Source organism: Microtus pennsylvanicus, chromosome 1, assembly GCF_037038515.1.
Source record: "Microtus pennsylvanicus isolate mMicPen1 chromosome 1, mMicPen1.hap1, whole genome shotgun sequence".
Taxonomy (NCBI): Eukaryota; Metazoa; Chordata; class Mammalia; order Rodentia; family Cricetidae; genus Microtus; species Microtus pennsylvanicus.
Window position 1 is genome coordinate 131,921,638 of NC_134579.1, and position 16,489 is coordinate 131,938,126.

Sequence of the window (16,489 nt, forward strand, 5' to 3'; positions counted from 1 at the left end):
CTGAGTTTGATTCCAAGCAACCATATGGTGGCTCACAACCATCTGTAACAAGATCTGGTGTCCTCTTCTGGCGTGCAAGCAGACATACAGGCAGAACACTGTATACATCATTTAAAAAAAAAAAAGGAAAGAAAAAGACTCTTGAGCTTTTTATTTATTTTTTCCTTTTTTTTTTTAAAAAAAAAAAAACAGTGTTTCTCTGTGTAGCAGGCTGTCCTGGAACTCACTCTGTAGACCAGGCTGGCCTTGAACTCAGAGATCCACCACCAGTAATCGGCTTCTCTTGAGCCATTTAAAAAACAAAAACATTTTAAAAAAACAATTATTTATCTTAGTGCATGAGAGAGAGAGAGGAGAGACGGAGAGAGAAAGGGGGTAGGAAGACACACACACACACACACAGACACACACAGACACACACAGACACACACACACACACACACACAGAGTTGTGTGTTCCTGTGCTACACTCATGTCACAGTGAGGAAAGAAATGTAGAAGTTGGTTCTTTCCTCCCTCCATGTGAGTCCTGGGAACCAAACTCAGGTCATGGGCTGTTGGAGTTTGGCTGCACCTTCAGAGGCTGAGCCACGGCCTCCATTCATGGCTGTACCTTCAGAGGCTGAGCCATGGCCTCCACCATGGTTACCAGTGCCTTCAGAGGCTGAGCCATAGCCTCTGCTCACGAGTATCTTGCTGGCCCACCACTGTTTTGAGAGCAATAGATTCTTAATACCTTCTATCGTGGGGGGCTAGGTGGCTCCCATATTTCATCCCAGCACTCAGGAGGCAGAGGTAGGAGGATCTTCAAGGCAACTCTGGTCTACACAGCAAATCCCAAAGCAGTCAGAGCTACACAGTGAGACCATATGGGAAGAATTTTCATCTGACAAAGCCTCGATGTATCTTTCACTTCTGAAGTATACCTGGCTGGGTGTTTTCTTGGTTAACATTCCCCCCTCCCCTTTTTAAAAGTCTGGTCTCACTGTGTTGTCCCATGCTGACTTCGAGCTCACAGACCAGTCTGGCTTCAAAGTTGCAGCGTTGCTGGCTCCTGCCTCTGCCTCTTGGAGACTGGGATTGCAGGCGTGGGGCATCACACTGCTGATGGTGCTTTTCTACAATAAACTGTTGGGTCACTTTCTTCTGGCTCCAGGATTTCTTCTTCTTTTTTAAATTTGGTTCATCAAGACAGGGTTTCTCTGTAGCCCTGGGTGACCTGTAACTAGCTTTGTAGAACAGGCTGGCCTCGAACTCACAGAGATCCACCTACCTCTGCTTTCCAATTGCTGGGATTAAAGGCACATGCCATCACCACCCAGCAATATTTTTTTTAATTATTTTATGTGTGCACTATGTGCTTGGCACCTATGGGGGGGGATAGGAGGGTCTCTGGAAAGGAGTTTTGCACCACCATGTGGGTGCTAAGAATTGAACCCACGTCTTTTGGAAGTACAGCCAGCACTCTCAACCACTGGGGTCAGCTCCCCAGTCCCTCCAGGGTTTTGATGAGGAATTAGTCATTGCAAGTGCCTTTCTGCAGAATTTCATTTATCTCCTGCTGTTTTCAAGAGGTTTTTTTTTTTTTTGGGAGGTGACATCCCCCTCTCCACCCAGGGTCTCATCAGGAGTGTTCTTGGGTTTCCTGACATGGTATGCTAGCATGCACCCCACCTTTGTTTCAGGGCGCACACCAATACCATCTCAGACTGCTGCTTCACCTTCAGTGGCCACTTCCTATGCACCAGCTCCTGGGATAAAAACATAAAAATATGGAATATTCACACGGGGGAGTTTCGAAACAGTGGCGCCTGCATGACTCTGATGAAGGGCCACGAGGGCTGCGTGAGTTCCTGCTGCATTGCCAGAGACAGTAAGTGACCAGCATGCACTGGGAACCTCGCCCACCTCTCCCTCTTTTCTCCCCTTTGCTTTCTTGCTTTCTCCTCCCCACTTCCTTGCATGTTGCATCCTGAGGGTTGGAATGGAAATGTGAAGTACAGTGAAGCCAGATTCACCCTCCTTTACCACACACACACACATACGCTGGAAGAGGGAACTCAGCTGGCTCCGTCAGAGTCACTTTCCAGGGTGCAGAAAAGAGGTGACTTCCGAGGATTCTAGCAGGAAGGGTGGTGCTCCCCTCATCCCTCCCCAAGCACCCCAAGCCAGGGGAGGAATTCATGGACACATGCTTTCCAGTGGCAGGAACCCCAGCCCAAAGTGGCTTAAACCACAAAAGAAACCTTTAATGTTTTGAGTATAAACTATTATACAGATTGCCTTAAAGTGGTGTTTCTCAAAGTGTGGTTGGTCTTTAAACAATTTGCTTGCTGAAATACAGTTATCTGACTTTCAAACCAGACGAACAGAATTCCAGTCCTTGGAGGGGGGCTGCAAGATTCTGTATTTTAATAAGCTCCTCCAGGTGTATATAAATAACAAGACCCATTGCCTTAAAGGAAACACTTGTCAATGTCTGCGATTCCGTCAGGTTTTAATCCTGAGTACGGAATATCCTCTATGGGAAGGATGCTTCCTACCCCGGTCTCGCACACCAACCAGTCTTCTTCCTCCGGCCCCTTCTGCTTCTCCCTTATTCAGCTTTCCCCTTTGGGAGGAAAGGATGGCCTCGCGGGTTTCCAAGCCACACTGGTTCTGGCCAGCGGCATTCCTCAAGAAGCGCTTTTCTGCCTGATGATGTCAGCACCAAGTCCCAGGGAAGGCTTGCTTTGACTCAGCTTGGGACACACCCATCTCTGAGCCAATCACATAGCAGTGGATGACAGGCTCTGATTGGCCAGAATTGGGAGACGGGTCTGCCTCCAGAGTTAGAGGTGGGGGTTAGTACCCTGTAAACCAGAGGTACTGAGAACAAGAGGGGGCTCTTTCTTTACAGGAAGTTGAGGTGTTGCTGCCTGGTGAAGTGACATGGGGGTGAAGGGGAACAATGACAAGAAGCCGTCTTCAGTAATGAAGGTGCAGCCAGGGCCCTTTGAGGGAAGCAGCTGTTTAGGAGTGCCCAATTCTTAGCGTGCACGCACGCATGTACACACACACACACACACACACACGTATGCTCCTGCACATAATTTTCTTTTAAATTATGTGCATTATGTGCATGTCAAGCCAGGCGGTGGTAGTGCAATCCTCTGATCTTAATACTCGGGAGGCAGAGGTAGGCAGATCTATGGGAGCTCAAGGCCAGCCTTGTCTACAGAGCTAGTTCCAGGACAGTCAGGACTGCACAAAAAATCCTGTCTCTAAATAAATAAATAGAAAATTGTGTGCGTGCATGTTTGGGTTTGTACATGTGTGGCCTGTGGAAGCCAGGGAGATCCTATTCCTCTGAGCTGGAGTTACAGGCAGTTGTGAGCTGCCTGCTGAACCCAGGTCCTCTGCAAAAGCACCATGCATGCCTAACCACCGGACTGTTTCCTGCAGCTCCATACTCACCCACTTTTGCAGATATTTTTACTGTTTTAAACTCAAGCCGCGGGGTGAAATGCTGTTAAATGCCTCTGAACGCAGGAGCATTTGTGGTCGGCTTTATGGAGAAAACACACAGTATACTGAGTTTCGCTGAGGCCTGAGATATAGTGACCATCAACAACATGTATTAGAAAGGATGCCTTCCCCGGAAATACAATCAATCAATTTATGAAGATGTTGTGAAGAGGCTCGGTTTTTTTTATTGTTGTTCTTTTTCAATCTTTTATGTGTAAATGTGTGGGTGTACATGTGCTTCAGGTCTCCATCACTCTCTGTCTCATTTTCTGAGGCAGGGTCTCTCAATCAAACCCAGAGCTCACGGATGGGGTTAGTCTTGCTGGCCACCTTCTTCTAGGGATGGCCTGTATTCATCTGCTGGGGCTGGAATTACAGGCGGGCCGACATGCTTGCCCAGCACTTACATGGGTTCCTGGGGACCCAAGCTCCAGACCCCAAGCTTGTGTGGCAAGTGTTTGAACCACTGAGCCGTCTCCCCAGCTCCCTGTTTTTTGTCTGTTTGCTTGCTTTGGGGTTGCTTTTCCTCTTGGATTTTTTTAAAAAATATTTATTTATTTATTTATTTATTTATTATGTATACAATATTCTGTCTGCGTGTATGCCTGCAGGCCAGAAGAGGGCACCAGACCTTATTACAGATGGTTGTGAGCCATCATGTGGTTGCTGGGAATTGAACTCAGGACCTTTGGAAGAGCAGGCAATGCTCTTTACCACTGAGCCATCTCTCCAGCCCTGTTTGTGTTTTTTTTTTAAAAAATAAGGTCTTGGGGTATTTGAAATGAGTAAAGTCACTTATTGCCAGGTCTGATGACCTGAGTTCAATCCCTGAGCCCCATATGATAAGAGAGAGAGAAGGAGTCTCAAAAATCGTCTTTTGGTACTGTGCGAACATGTACACACACACACACACACACACACACACACACACACACACACAAACAATTAACGAAACAAAGCAAGGCCTGTTCTGTAGCCCAGGTTGGCCTCAGACCCCCCCTCCCAACTCCAAGTACTGGAATTGTAAGCACTCACCACCATATCTAACATTAGCACACACTGACAGGAACTTAAGCCTGCACAACTCCTAGGAGCAGGGGCGCTCAGTGGCTGGCTGATTCTCGGGGTTGGCTGACTACCCTGAGTAACAAAGGAAGGGCTATAGCTGACTGGGCATCACCGAGTAGCGCCAGGAAAGGGCCCCAATGTTTTCAGCATGAGCCACGGCAGTGCCACCGGGGCCTGCTTTAGCCTTACCACAGCATGGAGGAGGAAGACAACTCTGTTCCCACTCCCTCCTTTTGTATTGCAGGCTCTTTTCTCGTTTCTGGTGGATTTGACAATACTGTGGCTATTTGGGATGTAGGAGATGGCTACCGGAAGCTGTCACTGAAGGTACCGTGCCTGCACAGCGATGAATCTAGCTTTCTTTCTCCCTCCCTCCCTTCCTTTCTTTTTCTCCTTCCTTCTCTCCTTCCTTCCTTCTCTCCTTCCTTCCCTCCTTCCTTCCCTCCTTTCTTCCTTCCTTCCTTCTCTCCTTCCTTCCTTCTCTCCTTTCTTCCTTCCTTCCCTCCCTCCCTCCTTCTCTCCTTCCTTCCCTCCTTCCTTCCTTCTCTCCTTCCTTCCTTCTCTCCTTCCTTCCCTCCTTCCTTCCTTCTCTCCTTCCTTCCCTCCTTCCTTCCTTCTCTCCTTCCTTCCCTCCTTCCTTCCTTCTCTCCTTCCTTCCTTCCTTCCTTCCTTCCTTCCTTCCTTCTCTCCTTCCTTCCTTCTCTCCTTCCTTCCTTCTCTCCTTCCTTCCTTCCTTCTCTCCCTCCTTCCTTCCCTCCTTCCTTCCCTCCCTCCTTCCTTCCTTCCTTCCTTCTCTCCTTCCTTCTCTCCTTCCTTCCTTCTCCCCTTCCTTCCTTCCTTCCTTCCTTCTCTCCTTCCTTCCTTCCTTCTCTCCTTCCTTCCTTCCTTCTCTCCTTCCTTCCTTCCTTCCTTCTCTCCTTCCTTCCTTCCTTCTCTCCTTCCTTCCTTCCCTCCTTCCTTCCTTCTCTCCTTCCTTCCTTCCTTCCTTCCTTCTCTCTTTCCTTCCTTCCTTCCTTCCTTCCTTCCTTCCTTCCTTCTCTCCTTCCTTCCTTCTCTCCTTCCTTCCTTCCTTCCTTCCTTCCTTCTCTCCTTCCTTCCTTCCCTCCCTCCCTCCTTCTCTCCTTCCTTCCTTCTCTCCTTCCTCCCTTCCTTCTCTCCTTCCTTCCTTCCTTCTCTCCTTCCTTCCTTCCTTCTCTCCTTCCTTCCTTCCTTCCTTCTCTCCTTCCTTCCTTCTCTCCTTCCTTCCTTCCTTCCTTCCTTGCTTCCTTCCTTTCTTTTTTCGATTTTTGAGACAGGGTTTCTCTGTAGCTTTGGGGCCTGTCCTGAAACTCACTTTGTTGACCAGGCTGGCCTTGAACTCAGAGATCCGCCTGCCTCTGCCTCCTGAGTGCAGGGATTAAAGGCCTGTGCCACCATCGCTCAGGTCTAATTTTCTTTTTTGGTGGGGGAAAGGAGGGGGAAGGGGTAGGATCTTGCTATGTAGCCCAGCTTAACCTCAAATTTATGATCTGTCTCAGCCTCCCTGGTGCTGGGATTATGGGTGTGGTCTGTCACTCCTGGTAGTGAGGCTCAGGCAATGGGACAGACCTAGACACTTCCCCAGTGTCCTGACACCTTTGTGAGGAAGGACAAAGACATCAGCAAATTAACCACCAATGGTGATGAGGGGGAGAGAGAAATAATCGAGCCATGTGACAGAAAGGGACTTAGGGACTAACCCGCAGTGGGTGAGGGGCAGGCTACATAGAGGAAGCTCATGATTTGAGATCTGGATGGCAATAGAGAGACCTGGGGGAAAGACACTGGATAGGTAGGGAAGAACCGGAGACCCCTGTGTAGAGACTCAGAGGCCACCATGAGGACTTGCCACAGCCAGTGGTCTTCTGCATCCAGTGGTCTCCACAGTAAGCGGGGTGTAATCCAACCCAGCAAGGATCTAGTGCTGGAGTCCTTACCCTTGATACCGTCACCCAGTCATCTTTGATTTTCAGCCTCCGTGTCTCCAGGGTCCCTATGTCTGTACTTCTTGAGTAGCCCATGTTCATCCCACCCATACCCCATACACCTAAGGCTAGGCCGTCTAAACCAATGTCTCTAGAGTGCCAGGACAAAGGGAGTTTCCATGTTCGCAAACAAACAGCCCCATGCTGAACACTAGCCCTACTGGGCTTAAAACGCCATTGTCCCCACTTGGGTTGTTCCAGCCTCTCTTCTCTGCTTTTTATCCTCCCACCCTTATCAATTTCATCATCACGTGCACCTGCGGAGTGTGTGAAGACACACCCATGGCACAGTGCACACGTGGAGGTCCAAGGAGAGCTTTGTTGGGTGAGCCCTCTCCTCCTACTTTTACATAAGTTGCAGGAATCGAACTTGGATCCCCCGGCTTGTGTGGTAAGCGCTTTACCCACTGAGTCAGCTAGCTCCCTTGCCCTTTTGCTGAGCACGGCAACCCAACCTCTCCTGCTCCTTTTCTTCTTACGCCACTCTGCTGCCTCACAGAGACAGAAAGATGCTGAGGGAGAGCCAAACATCACAGAAGTCACAGAGCAGTGACACCTGTCTCCTCTGATTTTATTTATTATTATTAGGATGATGACGATGTTTTTTCAAGACAGGGTTTCTCTGTGTTGCCCTGGCTGTCCTGAAGCTCACTCTGTAAATCGACCAGACTGGTCTTCAACTCACAGAGATCCACCCGCCTCTGCTTCCCAAGTGCTAGGATCAAAGGTGTGTGCCAACACCGCCACCACCACCAGCTTGACTCAGGCTTTATTTTGACCTGAGGAACACAGCCCCTCATTTGCTTAAGTAGCTGTGGATGATCCTACAGTCCCTGGAAGCTCAGAGTCCCTCCCTGGGAGAGCCTTCAAGAGGCACTTTCTCGAGCAACACGGGCAAGCAAAGACCTGGGACAGAGGAGAATATAGTCTTTTATTTCCTTCTTCTTCTGAGCCCTGTGGTATGATTTAAAACAAAACAAAACAAAACACATTTACAGTAACCTGATAGAGGCACATAGGCCCCATCTTCATGGCTTGTATTCCTTCTTCAGTGTTCATGGAACCAAGTTATTATAAGCAAAGGCTTGCTGACTTTTGTTTCTGTCGTTTTTATAAAGCATTTCTCCTAGGTCTTTGTTAAACTATTTTTTTTTTTTTTTGCTCAGGGCCATGATGACTGGGTGACGGATGTTGCCGTTAGCAACAACAAGAAATGGATCCTCTCCGCTTCGAAGGTAAAAGCGAGCAAGCTTTGGCAGACTTAAAATGTTGATTGTGTTTGTCGGGACTTGAGATAGGGCAGAGTGGTGCACATCTTTAATCCTACACTCGGGAGGCAGAGGCTGGCAGATTTCTGTGAGTTCAAGGACAGCCTGGGCTAGTAGAGAGACCCTGCCTTAAAACAAATCCCGAGGGCTGGGAGTAAAGGTATGTGCCACCACTGCCTGGCCACACACACACACATGCACACACACGCATGCACATACACATGCACACCCACACGCACACACCCACACCCCGACACACATGCACACACATAACTGTATCTATACCTGACACATACACGTGTACACATGCACATGCACACCCATACACACGTGCACACACACGCACACACATGCACACACACATAACTGTATCTATACCTGACACACACGCGTGCACACACACACACAACATAATTGTATCTATACCCGACACACACAGACCTTGTTTCCTAAACAGTAGTCTAACATCCACTTGCAGCCTCTCACGCATTGTATACAACTTAGAGATGACGTAAAGAATACAGGAGTATGGATGTAAATTACATGCAACTACGACACCGTTCATGCAGGGGACCGGAGCATTTTCTGTTGTTCGTTGTTGTTGGTGTCCTTCACAGTGGGAGGTCTGGGAACAATTCCTCATAGACACTGAGGGACCACTGTACAAAATAAAGGAAATGTTGGCCAGAAACTGCATAACTCTGAGTTTGCAGTGAGTTCAGGAGCACAGGGAAACATGTACTTGGAGAGATGGCTCAGTGGTTAAAAGCATTAGCTGCACTTCCAGAGATCCTGAGCTCAATTCCCAGCACTAACATGGCAGCAGTCACCACCATCTGTAATTCCAGTTCCAGGGCACCTGGTGCCCCCCATAGGCTTCTGCAGGCACACGATGCGTATAAAGTCACAAGCACACACATGTTTATGTAAGAATAACTAAAAATATTTAAAGCAAGAAAACAACTAAAAATAGAAAAATTGGATTTTATCAAAATTAATAACTTCTTTTGTGTCAAAAGGCTAGGCACAGTGGGGCACATGGGACACAGTGGAACATATCTGTAATCCCAGGTCCTGGGAGGCCCAGGCAAAATGGAGAGATTCAGACCAGCCTGGGCTGCACAGGGAGATCTTTTTTCAAAAAAAACAAGCAAGATGACACTAGTTTGGGGGTAAACAGTATATAAATTGGTGTTATTATTCATTTTGTCTGCTTTGCTTTTTAAAGATAGGCTCTCATCTATCCCACTTGGTCTCAAATTTAGTATGTAGCTCGGGATGACCTAGAACTCCTGCTCCTCCAACCTCTGCCTCCCGTGTGCTGGGATTACAGGTGTGTGTTGCCACGCTCAGCTTTATTGCTCATTTTCCATCCTCACCCTCAATACATTATAAAGTTAGGGATGCTCTTGTCCCATACCTTAAAAACACAAATTTCTGACAAGCTAACATTTAGCATCATTTCAAAATCCAGAAGTGATAGCCAGCCTGTAGACACGTGTTCAAGGAAGATGTCACCTTCCATTTCCAGAGCAAAAATTCATCAAGGAACTAGAGAGATGGCTCAGTCCACAAAGCATAAATCTGACAAGTGTGAGGGCCCAGGTTCGGATCCCGGAGCCCACATAAAAGCAAGGTGCTATGTCTGTAACCCCAGCTCTGGAATGTCAAAGTGGCGGTCCCCATTCAACTGGAAGTGCTGGCCCACACCTTTGATCTCAGCACTCAGGAGCCAGAGGCAGGTGGATCTCTGTGAGTTCGAGGCCAGCCTGGTCTACAGAGTGAGTTCCAGAGCAGCTAGGGTTGCACAGTAAAACCCTGCCTCAAAAAGAAAAACAAAACAAAAACCCAAACCCGACAACAACAAGAAAAAAGTCTGGATTGAATTAGCTGCCAGCAAGCGTCTGCTTTATGTCTCCTGCATTTTTATTAAAATCTTCACAGGAAGCCAGAAAAGGATTTGAAACTCCAGTGTGTTAGTCAAAGTATCTAAATGCTGAAGGGCTGACATATATATAATCCGTGTGTGTGCACGCATGCACAGGCATCATGTGTATGCCCTCCCTCAGAGGCCAGAAAGGGGAGTTATCTGTGGTGATGGGTTCCATGTGGGTGCTGGAAAGTGAACTCCAGTCCTCTGCAAGAGTAGTCAGTGCTCTTAACCAATGAGCCATCCCTCCAGCCCTGACGTTTGCTTGTGTTTGGTTTTCTGAGAGGTCTCATTGTGGGGTCCTGTAGCCTGGACTGGCCATGTTGCCAGGACTTCCTGATGCATGGTAGGAACTGACTACTGGTAAAGCCTGTGGCTTCTCCTGTGTAGGGACCAGTATGACTGTGTCCCGAATTTCAGCTTCTGACTCTCATAAGACATGTAGTCTCAACTGCCTAATTAGGAAATGGAACACAACATACTCCATACGATTTTTAGAGACACAGTTGGGAGGTGGTGGCGCGCGCCTTTAATACCAGCACTTGGAGGCAGAGGCAGGTGGATCTCTGTGAGTTCAAGGTCAGCCTGATCCACGGAGTGAGTTCCAGGACAGGCTTCAAAGCTACAGAGAAATCCTGTCTCAAAAAAAAAGTTAATAAATGAATAAATGGACACAATTTACAAATATAAATTCAGTACCTTATAATTCCAAAGTATGGCAGTCCACAAAAGTAAATCTTGCTGGGGTAAAATCAAGAAAATTGCATTTCTTTCTGGAATTTTATTTTATTTATTATTTATGGGGGAAATCAAATCATGTGGAGCTGGAGTTACAGGCAGTTGCGAGCTGCCTGATGTGGGCACTGGGAACTGAACTCAGGTCCTCTGCAAGAACAGCATGTGCTCTTAGCCACTGAGCCATCTCTCCAGCCTGGGATTTATTTTTGTTAGTTAAAAAAAAGGGGGGGGGGCTGGAGAGATGGTTCAGTGGTTAAGAGCACTGGCAGCTCTTCCAGAGGTCCTGAGTTCAATTCCCAGCAACAACATGGTGGCTCACAACCATCTGTAATGAGATCTGACGCCATCCTCTGGCGTGCGGGCATACATGGAGGCAGAATGTTGTATACATAATAAATAAATAAACCTTAAAAAAAAAAGTCCAGAGCTCATGATGTTATGTTCTCTTCTCCCCACCTCAGGCTTGCTTATCACTCAGCCAGGTTGGCCGGAAGCTTCTAAGTCTCCTGCCTCATCCTCCTGGGTGCTGGGGTTAGTGTGTATCACCTTGGGTTTTTGTTGTTGTTGTTGTTATTTTGTACCTTCTATGAGATTAGTCAAATACATGCCGTCGCTACAGCAGCCTACAGAACTAACTGTAGGGTTTTACTGCCTGAAAACCCCTCATGTTCTACTCTCTCAGCCTCCTCAGCCCCAGAATCCCTGTCAGTGCTGTTTCTTCTTTACTGTCTGTTATTACACACATGCACACACACCAAACAACAAATACAGCATAAAACATAGCACACACACAACACACAGAACACATACCATACATACATCGCACACATCACACAGAACACATACTACACATCCTACACACAATACAATACACAACACACAATGCCCACAACACACACATCCTACACAGCACACACAATACAGGACACATCGCCGGGCGGTGGTGGCGCACGCCTTTAATCCCAGCACTTGGGAGGCAGAGGCAGGCGGATCTCTGTGAGTTCGAGACCAGCATGGTCTACAAGAGCTAGTTCCAGGACAGGCTCCAAAACCACAGAGAAACCCTGTCTCGAAAAACCAAAAAAAAAAAAAGAAAAGAAAAGAAAAACAATACAGGACACATACCACACAACAACACATATCACACATCACAAAGAATACATATCACACACACTTATCACCTATATCACACATCACACAGAACACACACTACTCTACACAACTCAGACTATACACAAAACACACAACATACAACACTTACAACATGCACATACCACACATCACATACAACACACAGAACACATACTATAACACAACACACACATCACACAGAACACACACTATAACACAGCACACATATCACACAGAACACACACTATAACACAGCACACATATCACACAGAACACACTATGCATATTACACATAACATGCACAACACACAATACACACTCAAATGTAACTCTCATCTCAAACTCCCATCAGATTGTTTATTCTGAAGTCAAACATGAGTGACCGCGGCACAGGAGCACAGATTCAGGTCAGCACACATTCTATGCTCTACCATGGCAACAGTTTCCATAATAACAGAACAAAGTCAGGTCCAAATAAATGGGTGGAAGGTCACAGATACCCTGGGACGGCTCGTCTCCAGGCCTCAGGTACTATCTTAGCCTTTTGGTCCACAGAAGTGAGGGGTCTGTCTGTACATCCCAAAGGACTTACTTCACAGTCACAGCGACCTTAGATGACAGCAGAGGTGGGTCGTGAAGGAATGTTAAAGATGCTAGAAGAGCTGGCTTGTGCCACTCTGGCTTTGGACTTGCAACATTCCAGCCTCTCCGCGTCCTTTGAGCTCCAATCTGTTGATGAGCCTTGCAGCAGGCTTAGTGGAAGGGGTGGCAGTTTTTGCTTTGTTTTCCTCCAGGAACTTGTGTTCATACTCAATCTGTATAATTGTTTTTCTAGAATGCTGGAGAGATGAAATTTGCAGCCTGTATGTAGCCTCTTCAGACTGGCTTCTTTCACTCCACAAAATGTGTTTTTGCATTTTCCATCTCTATGTCTTTTGCGGGGGCGGGGGATTGACAACCCATTTATTCTGAACACGGAATGCTATTCCATTGCATGGCTGTACCACAGGTCCTAGTGTAGCCCAGGCTGGCCCTCCTGCCTCGGCTTCCCACGTGCTGGGATTACAGGGCCATCACAGTTGTTTTATGTGCCGCTGAAGGCTGAGCTATAGCCGTAGCCTCTGTAGTGGTTTTGCTTGCTTGTCTGTTTGCTTGTTTGTTTTTGTGACCCCTGGCCTGCTGTTTGACTTGTTCTAGGATAACTCCTTGAGACTGTGGAATATTGAAGAGATTGACACAATCCCTTTGGTCATTGAGAACAAAAGGACTATGGGCTGCAATGTCCAGCAGGTTGGTATCAGGTAAAATTAAGGCCAGTGAAGTCATCTGTTAACCTTCACCAATTCAGTTTCTTCCCTGAGCAAACATTTCCTGGACCCCTGGCGACACAACCATAGACAAACAGTGGAATCCCAGTCTTGCGGGTGCTAAATTTCCAAAGGTGAGACAGGAGTACAGACCCAAGGGAAATACCTGCCGACGTGGTAAGCAGTACCTTTTAGAAAAAGTAACGTGGGAGGGAAGGGGTGTGTGTTGGGGCTGTTATTTATTTATATTCATTTGGTTTTCTGAGACACATGCTTGATATATATCCTAGGCTAGCCTGGAACTCTTGATTCTCCTCCCTTACTCTTCTAAATACTGGGTTGTAAGTGTACACACAGCTTGTGATTTGTTTGTTTATTTATTGGGTTAGGGTTAGAGACAGAGCCTTTCATGGCATGGGCTAAGTGAGCACTCTGTCATTGAAATGAAACTCTATCATCATCATCATCATCATCATCATCATCATCATCATCATTGTTTTGAGATATCTCATTGCAACCCTGCAATATAGACCAGGCTGACCTTGAACTTACAGAGATCCCCTGCTTCAGTCTCCTGAACTCTACTATTGAAAGTGTGGTCCCTAGTTTTTCTGTGTAAGGTGTGTGTGTATGTGTGTGCACGCACACACACAAATGCATTGGAATGCTGGGATCCCCTGAGAGTCCTCTGATGTAGGCTGAGAGTCACTACCTCAATCGCTGGTTTGATGATGGTGGGTAGCAAATGAGACAGGTGAGCATCTGTATCTGCAGGGCAGTGTTTTGGCCAGAAAGAGAATCTTTGTGGAGGAGAAGCCTCAGCTCCCACTTCAGTTGGTTGAAATCCTTGTCTGGAGCTGCATGAGGTGGCTGCCTCTTGTAAGCCCCATGCTTAGGAGTTTGAGGCAGGAAGATCACTAGTTGTTGGAGGTCAGCCTATGAGACTCAGTGAGGCATTGTCTCCAAATGAACTAAACAATAAACAGGGTGTAGAGAGATGACCTAGTGACTCAGAGCACCTGCTGCTCCTACAGAAGACCCGGATTCGATTCTGTCACCCACGTGATGGGTTCAGTTCTGGGGGACCCGATGCCCTTTACAAACAAACAAATAGATCAAAGCCCTATTTAGTTTGGAAATCTCTAATGCTAGCCAGGTGGGATGTACCTATAACACTAGCTCTTTAGAAGGCTGAGGCAGGAGGATTTATGTTTAAGGCCTGCTTGAGATATATATTGAGGCCCCATCTCAAAATCAAACATAAACACACACACACACACACACACACACACACACACACACGGTGGGGGTGGGGCTGGGAACATAGCTCAGTGGCCTAACACACACAAGGCCCTGGGTTTATTTCCTCCTGTCGGAAAAACAAGCAAAAACAAATCCTTCCGCGGTTGCCTTGCTTCCTCCTAACTCTGTTCTGCAAGTCAGCATCTCTGGCATACCAAAGAGTCGGGCCACTCCTTGGGTCCCACAGTTTCTCTCTGGACCACTTTGGCCAGGGAGCACTGGACAAGCACTGGACACAAGCCTGTCTTCCTCTTCCTAAGCATGCGGCTGTGTGAGGGCCAGCCCTCGCTGCCCTCCCAGCTTTAGAGGAAAGGTTGGGCAGAAACCTGTCTGGTCTTCTGCTCCCAGCCTGCCCCTGGGTAGTTTATGGGGTGAGAGACTCCGGAAACGGCAGGCAGGCCTTGCCTTGGCTCAGCCCAGGCTAGCTGGGTGGTGGGTTGCGAGACTCTGCCCTCACAGCTTCCTCTGCTCTGACCTGCACAACGTTTCTGTTTTCTGGAAAATGTCCCACTGCAGTGCAAAACTTGTGACCAGATTTTCCCCGTCTTTGAAAGTGACACCTCTTCTAAACTACACAGCCAGTGTCTCTTCTGCCGGAGAAACGAGAACTTAGGGCAGTTTTCTTCGTCGTCATCATTGGAGGAGATTAAGGAGAGCTGATGGCTGCGCGTGCACAAAGCACCTGCTAAGAAGTTTGTGGCATTCTGCGGGGACCCGAGTTCCTCTCCCAGCTGAGTGGACCTATCAAACTGAGGCAGGGGCCGGGCCCTCACTAGACTTCTCAGCATGGTGCTGCCTCTTTGACCCCGCCCCACCCCAGAACCGTTTAACAGTGAGCACTTCGGTTTGAATATAGAATAAATCTAGATTCCTTTGGAAAACAAGCGTGTGGGGAAAGCGGAGAAGCAGTTGGCTACTTCCGAGCTCTGAATCCCACTGTCCAGCCATCTCATTCTTGGAACACCTTATGGGCTAATATTCTGGAATCTGGAGCCGCCCCATAACGTGGCCCTGGGACTGGCGTGTGCACGTCTTGAACATGTCAGGAGACTATGATGTGTGGGGCCCGCTCTGTGGACGAGGATGGCAAGGCCCTGTGATTGTTTTGGTTTGGGTATGGTTTCTCCCTTCCAGGTTCAAGAGCTAGGAGCTTGGTAGTCTGTGTAATGGTGTCAAGGGGTCAGTGGGACTTGTCAGGTAGTAGCTTCTCTCCTTGTGTGTATGGGTGTTTTGCCTCTACGTATGTATGTGCCTCATTTGTATTCAGTGCCCACAGAGCCCAAAAGACGGGGTAGATTCCCTGGAAAAGACGGCTGTGAGCTACCTTGTGGGTTCTGGGAATTGAACCTGGGTCCTCCTGGGCACTGAGCTCTCTCTCTCCAGCCCACCTCCAGATAGTTTTGACGTCGCTTTCATCATGAAAACCACGATGAGTGTATTCATCACGTTAGACTGGAGTTGGTTAGAACGCTCGCACCCACACCATCCCCAACGATGGGCACCTAGGTTATTGCAAATAACGCTAGCCAAGCGTTTCTGGGCACATTGTATTCACTTTTGCATAGATCAGTTCAGCGAACGAACCTCCCACTGCTGTAAGGCCAGCAGGATGCATCAGCAGTGCTTGGCTTTGTTACCGAAGGTAAGACTGGCATGGAGACCCCAGAGAGACCGTGAAGCATGCATGGGGAGGGCCTTGACTTGGTCATACAACTGAAACTCCCACACACATCGTGTGGGGACTTCGAATCGCCCGGAGTCAGCTCAGGATCCTGTGTCTGGCTCAAGGAGAAGCGGTCCAGAAGTTATGGGCCTGGGGTGACAAGGATGGTCGCAGCTCACTTGACATCCAAGGAACTAAGCAGCCGGTCCTGGGGTTTCTCTGGGGCAGTTGCGGGCTCCGCTGAGATTCCCAGGAAACGATCTGCAGAAGATAGAGCACAAAAAGGGATGCTACTGTGACAGACCCGGAAACTAGGCTCGTCCCTTCCTGCTCGCTCGGTGAAGCTAATTACAATTTTCCCAGTTCCTTTAGATGGCCAAAAAACGAGGAATCCCAAGGCGCATGCGCGCCACTGCCAGCCCAGGAATGCGTACGCATGCGCGAAGCTCGTGAGGTCACTAGAAATGGGAACTGGTTTCTCGCACTGCTCGTGCGGGTGGCGCCGTGGCTTAGTTGGTTAAAGCGCCTGTCTAGTAAACAGGAGATCCTGGGTTCGAATCCCAGCGGTGCCT

General features: G+C 48.0%; 1 protein-coding gene and 1 non-coding gene across 2 annotated transcripts in view; both read left to right on the forward strand.

Moving 5' to 3' along the window:
- The window catches only part of Wdr88 (WD repeat domain 88), a 36,839-nt gene extending 21,925 nt beyond the window's left edge, over nucleotides 1–14,914 (forward strand). Inside the window, exons 8-12 of the mRNA XM_075977025.1 lie at nucleotides 1,686–1,873; nucleotides 4,820–4,902; nucleotides 7,745–7,813; nucleotides 12,843–12,935; nucleotides 14,771–14,914. Of these exons, the coding sequence (XP_075833140.1) occupies nucleotides 1,686–1,873; nucleotides 4,820–4,902; nucleotides 7,745–7,813; nucleotides 12,843–12,935; nucleotides 14,771–14,914 (577 nt within the window). The remainder of the gene's footprint in view (nucleotides 1–1,685; nucleotides 1,874–4,819; nucleotides 4,903–7,744; nucleotides 7,814–12,842; nucleotides 12,936–14,770) is intronic.
- Nucleotides 14,915–16,415: 1,501 nt separating this feature from the next.
- Nucleotides 16,416–16,489, forward strand: Trnat-agu (transfer RNA threonine (anticodon AGU)). Its single transcript has one exon. It is a non-coding gene; the product is annotated as a tRNA-Thr (tRNA).